Source organism: Hevea brasiliensis, chromosome 8 (assembly GCF_030052815.1).
Source record: "Hevea brasiliensis isolate MT/VB/25A 57/8 chromosome 8, ASM3005281v1, whole genome shotgun sequence".
NCBI lineage: Eukaryota > Viridiplantae > Streptophyta > Magnoliopsida > Malpighiales > Euphorbiaceae > Hevea > Hevea brasiliensis.
The window spans coordinates 97271093-97277847 of NC_079500.1; the positions used below are offsets into that span (position 1 = coordinate 97271093).

The 6755-nt window shown below is 32.6% G+C and overlaps 1 protein-coding gene across 1 annotated transcript; it reads left to right on the top strand.

Moving 5' to 3' along the window:
- The first annotated feature begins 2984 nt into the window (after nucleotides 1–2984).
- LOC110644031 (wall-associated receptor kinase-like 20) lies at nucleotides 2985–6755 on the top strand. Its single transcript, XM_021796632.2, has 3 exons — nucleotides 2985–3892; nucleotides 3984–4043; nucleotides 5490–6755. Exons 1-3 carry the CDS (start codon nucleotides 3112–3114, stop codon nucleotides 6548–6550), a joined length of 1902 nt encoding a protein of 633 aa, XP_021652324.2. The 5' UTR covers nucleotides 2985–3111; the 3' UTR covers nucleotides 6551–6755.

Consider the following 6755-nt stretch of genomic DNA (forward strand, 5'->3'; position numbering starts at 1 on the left):
TTCTGATACAACCTTTTCCTACAGTGATGTCCCTTTGTTTTCTTAGACAACTACTCCTTTTTATTGTCCCTTTGAATATCTGAATCACAGACCCTAAGTACATCCTTATTGGATTTGGAACAATTACTAAGTTGTGGATACAATTACAATTTGATTGCATAAGAGTAGACATTTATATGCATATGTTATTTTATATATAATTTGGACGGAAACATGAAAAATCACAATGTATGTTGTTAAGTCATCCCATGATTATAGCTCTTCCTTCCTGTTCTTGATCCATCAGTGAAATTACAATAATTTTAGAGCTGAATGAAGAAAATGTGCAAGCAGTGAGATCAATCTTGAGAGTCTTGATTAAATACATCCAACAGGTGAGGTATTTAGAGGCTAGCGTGATGTAAAGTTTATTGGACCCGATGTTAATGATGAGGCTCATGTGAAAGTCAGAACAGCAGCAAAAAGTCATTGTTCTCAGATGATGCAGTCTTCAATATATTCCTTAATTTTAGAAAGCAAAGTATAGGAGAATCACTTCACATGGGAATGACAATCTGAATCTGCGCCTATCTGTGCACAAACTGCAACATCCATCTCATTGTGCACATTGTTGTATGATCAACACATCAATGTGCGTGGATGTATAGCACCTTGTCAATGTCAAAATCCTCAGGCTCTCAAGTTTCTTTGAAGATAAAAGTCTTGAGACATGGCATTGCACCTTCCTATATTTGCCATTCTAAAAGTCTCAAGTTGAGGAAACCCACAGGCATAGCATAACATTTCAGATCCCTTCTATGATTCCTTGCCCAAGTCCCAAAAACTTAGATTAGGCAGCTTCTCTAGAATACCCATCGGATCTTTCTTTAATTCAGAATCCCTCAACCTTAACTTGGCAAGGCTTGCTGGCAGGTATTACAGGCCGTGACAGGAGGAATGTGGATCTTCTGGGAAAACTCTAGTCAACTGCTTGTTAGCTATTTTTTTTTGGGTCCCTTTCTTATTTGTAGGATCCACTTGTATATATGTGTCTAATTAAGCAATTTAAATATTTATATATGGATAGGAGATTAGCCTAAGCTAATATAATAAGGAACAGCATTTGTATAATCATTAAATTGCAAATAGAAATTAGCATAAAGTAATTAGCAATTGCTTTTGATGCAACGCTTATTAATACACCTATCTTTTTCAGAGTAAAAAATTCTGGTCATCCATGTATATCTAAAACTCATCTCTATGTATATTTTGTGGGTTCAAGGCTTCCTTTTCAAAGTCAGCTCATGGACTTTTACAAGCAAGTTGCATGTGGTTCAAACTGTTCACGGGTATTAGATTTTAAACTCCAATACAAATGCGATATTTGTTATCCAAAATTAGTTTGAAATAAAGTGTTTATGCTATATATAAGATTTAGATAATTTTTTTTTTATAAATTGACTTTATACTAATTTTTAAGATAAAGTTAAATTTAATTCATTTTGTTTATATGATATTAGAGTTTACCTTACTTTAATATTAGACGATTAACAAATTTTTTTTTGCTTCCATTCTCATTTTAGGTCAAATTTTACTTGCCAAAAGACAAAGCTACTTGCATCATTTTCCTTGCTTTTCTAAAAAAACCAACAGAATTAATTAATTAATTAATTAATGATAAAGTAAAGTGAGTCAGACTTTGAATAACCAATTTCATAATGGACATATTGTTTAGGTAAGTTGAATTATTGCTTGTTAATTTATTATTCCTGAAAAATGACTGGAGATTATTTTATTTATTAATTATTATAAAAAATATTATTTTATGACATTTATAAATTTTCAATATAAAAGAAAATGAAAAATCCACATCATTATTGTGGGAGAAATTAAGGGATACATGCATGCATGCATGCATGCACTTTATATTTCAGAGTGCATATGAAAAATATTGCCTATGCCTAACTTTGAAAATTAATCTTACCTACTCTTATTTTTCTATTGGCTAAAGTTTATAAGGAAAAAAAAAAAAAAAAACCTCTATTCAAATTTAGCCTGTTGCTTGCTACATGTTGTTGTCTCACATTGCCACAAAATATAAAAGATTAAATAATATATTTTTTAAAATAAAATTATTAAATTATTAGTTTTAATATAATTTAGAAATTAAATAATAATATATTTTTTTATTAATGAATTAGAAATTAAGAACCTATTTTTTTAGAAAAGAAAATTATGACAAGAAAAATGGTAAAATCTCAATGATGAAAAGGAAAATTATTATTTTTCTTATAAATTTTTTCATAAATAAGAGAAAGAAAAGAAAATTAAATAATTTATTTATTTTTTATTTTTTTATGAAAATAAAAATATTATATTTTTATTATTATATCTATATTAAATAAATAAAATTATAGTAAAAAATAATTATTGGAAGGATAAAAAAAGATATAAAAGGAAAAAAAACAAAAATTAACACTATGTTTTACTTTTTTCTGTTCAATTTAAGCAAAAAATAAAATGCTCAAAGAACATTTTTCACATAAATTCTCGCCATTCTTTTTTTACAAAATAGAAAGTTGAATTTTTAGTTTTTTTTTTCTTTTTCCTTTTTTACTTTCAACAAAATAAAGGAATTATCTTTTTTTTTTTTTCCTTTTCCTCTTCCCTTTCTTCACTATAAAATTGTCCTAAATTTATTTATCGAAAAAAAAATCCTGATAATAAATAAAAAATTCTCTCAAAATAGACTAAATTTTTCAAGAGCTTCTTAAAATTTTTACAACTAATTTTAAATATAAAAATAAAAAATAATAAGATGTATTAATATTAAATTTATAATTTTTCAATATAATTAATTAATATTAATTATAAATATAAATATATTAAATATTTAAATACTAAAAATTAATAAATTTACCTGGAAAGCATTAGCTAGAATAAATTATATAAATAATTTAATAATACAAAAGTCAAAACACGAAGTTGGCTGCCCACATCAGAAATTTGCACCATAAGAATCTTCTAAAATCTGCCCAAAATCGCCACTCCAATAAATTAACAAACGCTGTCTTCTTCGTGGCACCAACTCTCGATCTCCGGCACTTCATTTCCCCAAAACCTCAAGCCACGATGAGGCCACTACCAAACCTCCTCCTCCCCCTCCTCTTTACGGCGGCGCTGCTGCTAACATGCCCCATGCCTGCCTTCTCCGCTACTCGGTGTCCCAACTGTGGCTCTACCCCAGTCCCCTACCCATTCAGCACGGGGTCTAGTTGCGGCGACCAATCGTATAAGATCCGGTGTGACGCTGGTACACTCATGTTTGACACGCTTAATAACTCGTATCCAATCAGTTCCATCAACCCTTCAATTCAACGGCTCGTGATACGGCCTGCAAGTCTCTTACCAAACACTTGCGTCACGTCCGATTTTGTCCACCAAGGCATCCAGATGAACAGCTCACTCCCTTTCAACATCACCGGTGATAATACTGTTATGTTCTTGAACTGTACGGACTCGTTGCTAAGTTCACCGTTGAATTGCTCGGCGAACAGCTTGTGCCAATTGTACGTTAACGACGCTGGATTAGCGTCGCCGTGTCAGGATGCGTCGATCTGTTGTACTTTCAAGGCTGGCGGTGGCACGACATCGTATATGATCCGGGTTAGAGAGGCTGGGTGTATGGCCTACACGAGTTTTGTTAACTTGGACCCGAGTTTGCCAGTGAATAGGTGGCCGAGCCCAGGAGTTGCTATCCAATGGGTACTACCTCAGGAACCGCTGTGTGGGTCTCAGGCCGGTTGCGATGGAAACTCGACTTGTGGGCCTGACCCGAACACGGCTGGGGTCAGGAGGTGTTTCTGTAATGGTGGGCTTCGATGGGATCCAATTCAAGGGATTTGTGCTGAAAGTAAGTAGTCGCGTTGAGGCTTGAACTAATGTTTTTGTACTGAAATGTGTAAGGTTTTCATTGGCTGACATATGGACATCGCATTTTGTAGATGCGACGTGTCAAAATCCTGAAGGCTGTGGGGGATCATCGAAGACTGCACTTATAGCTGGTAATTCACTAGATCAACCCTTTTGAATTGAGTAGATTAATTTGCACTCTTGCAAAGAATTGAGTAAGAGTCCATTATTTTGAGGTGTTTCTCCAAAAAATAAGAATAAGAATTAAATATAATAAATAAGATGGGAATTTAGATTTATATCCTAATGAAATTTGGGTTATTTAGAATGTGTTATTATGTGAAGATTAAGTGTCTGTTTGATGTTATGGTTACTTTTTTTTTTTTTTAATTATTTTAGATATTATTAAAAAATTGTTTAATTATTATAGTATTATAATGATTAAAATTTAATAAATTTAATTTTAAATTATTTTTTAATATTTTTTAATTAATATATTTAAAAAAAAATATTTTTTTTCAATAACAATCCTAACAGTAATATTTAACAGTAATATTAAATAGATCCTAAATAGTTCATTTTCTATTGTTTTGTGGAGCTTAAGTTAGCCTCGAAAGAGAAAGCCTTGCCAAATGAGTGTGTGTTATTGAAATGGTGTAGAAGTAGGTTTTACCCTTTCTAGAAATCAAGTTTAGTTTTGATTAAAATTAAGACTTAATATTTTTTTTTAAATATGGTTGATAATTAAATTGAAGAGAAGCTGTAAATTCATTTTGCTTGCTACTAACTATGTTCCTGTAGCTGCTGAAATAAGAACACAAACTTGGATATATATTGTCTATTTTTGGATCATAGGGTGGTTCATACACCATATGTGAAATAGATTTTTCTTTATGGAACACCATTTGAGTCGACTTTTCACTGTGTATCAATTGTACAATTCTAGTTTGTAAAGTTTCAATTGTGCTATAATTATTTGTAGTTTGTTGAGATTATTGGTACCATTAATATTCTAATATCCTATTACCCATCCAAGAGTAAAATATCAAGAAAATCTCACCTAAAAAAAAAAAGTCAGAAAAATTGTACCGCCCATAGAGTAACACAAAGTCTACGTTCTAGGTTTGGACTTTGGAATGCAGGGTATGCTAGTTGGAAAATAGTTTTTATATATATATATATATATATATATTTCTCTCTTTGAGTCAAAATGGCTACAGGCTCTCACATGCATGGGCTTATATAGATTGGTGCGACTTAGTACAATTATCATAATTTTATCAATCAACCTGTCTTGTTCCTGAGCCTTAGATGTGTGTTTGCATATTTGAATGAAAAAACTGATTACATACTTTTATTTTATTTTATTTTTTTATTTCATTCTGACTTTCCATTCTATAATTCATTGTTATTTATCCTCTTTATTCCCTTGAATGCCAACTTTTACATTCATTTATTAATCCCATATTTATTTAGGAATTATATATCTCTTCTTGCTGTATCTGTTGAATTTGGAGAGAACTAATGTTAACTGCTACTGGTTAAGAGCTTATTCCTCTTGTGCTCTTAAGTTCTAATAAAACTAAATATTTGTGCAGGTTTGACCTCTGGCCTAGGTGTAGCAATCTTGCTAGGTACCATTGCCATCCTCTTATACAAACGCCACAAGCGCATTAAAGAAGCTAGAGAACGTCTGGCTAGGGAACGTGAAGAAATCTTAAATGCCGGAGGAACTAGAGCAGCAAAACTCTTTACAGGCAGAGAAATAAAGAGAGCAACAAATAGTTTCTCTAAGGACCACCTTTTAGGTGCTGGCGGCTATGGTGAAGTCTATAAAGGCATTCTTGATGATGGTACTGTTGTAGCTATCAAGTGTGCCAAGCTTGGAAACACCAAAGGCACTGATCAAGTTCTCAATGAGGTCCGAATTCTATGCCAAGTCAATCACAGAAGCCTTGTATGCTTGCTCGGTTGCTGTGTTGAGCTTGAGCAACCCATCTTGGTTTATGAGTATATTCAAAATGGAACTCTTCTTGATCAATTACAAGGTCTAAAACCTGGTGGACGAGGACAACTATCTTGGACACAGCGTCTCCGAATTGCTCATGACACTGCTGAGGGTCTTTCTTACCTCCATTTCTCAGCTGTTCCTCCAATTTATCATCGAGATGTGAAGTCTAGCAATATACTTCTCGATGAGAAATTAAATGCTAAGGTTTCGGATTTTGGGTTATCAAGATTAGCTCATAGTGACTTGAGTCACATCTCAACTTGTGCCCAAGGTACTCTTGGTTATCTAGATCCTGAGTACTACAGGAAATATCAATTAACTGATAAGAGTGATGTTTATAGTTTTGGGGTTGTGTTGTTGGAGATTTTGACTTCTATGAAAGCAATAGATTTTAATAGAGGAGAAGATGATGTGAACTTGGCAGTTTATGCACAAAGAATGATGGATGAGGAGAGAATAATGGATATGGTTGACCCCTTGTTAAAAGAGAAAGCGACTACTATAGAGCTTGAGACAATGAAGGCGTTGGGGTTTTTGGCTTTGGGTTGTTTGGAGGAAAAGAGACAAAATAGGCCTTCCATGAAAGAGGTTGTCGAAGAAATTGAGTATATTATGAGTATTGCAACAACAAAGAACGTGGAAAACTAGCTTAGCCATTGATGGAGAAGCATGTGAACACTGGTTGGGGTTCAGGTATGATTAATACTTAAATATAATTATAAGAATATAATATTTATAGTGATGAGATTGCATAGCTTACATGGCTTGATTTCACTAGGTATTTTGATGCATATGCATGGGTTTGAATTTTGATTTCAATGAAAGTATTTTGTACCCATTTTTCCTTTTGAAA

Excerpts from the sequence above, each read along its gene's own strand:
- LOC110644031 (XM_021796632.2), top strand. The coding sequence starts at position 3,112 with ATGAGGCCACTACCAAACCTCCTCCTCCCCCTCCTCTTTACGGCGGCG. Across the intron at positions 3,893-3,983 it reads TCAAGGGATTTGTGCTGAAA|ATGCGACGTGTCAAAATCCT; the intron begins GTAAGTAGTCGC and ends CGCATTTTGTAG. Across the intron at positions 4,044-5,489 it reads GAAGACTGCACTTATAGCTG|GTTTGACCTCTGGCCTAGGT; the intron begins GTAATTCACTAG and ends ATATTTGTGCAG.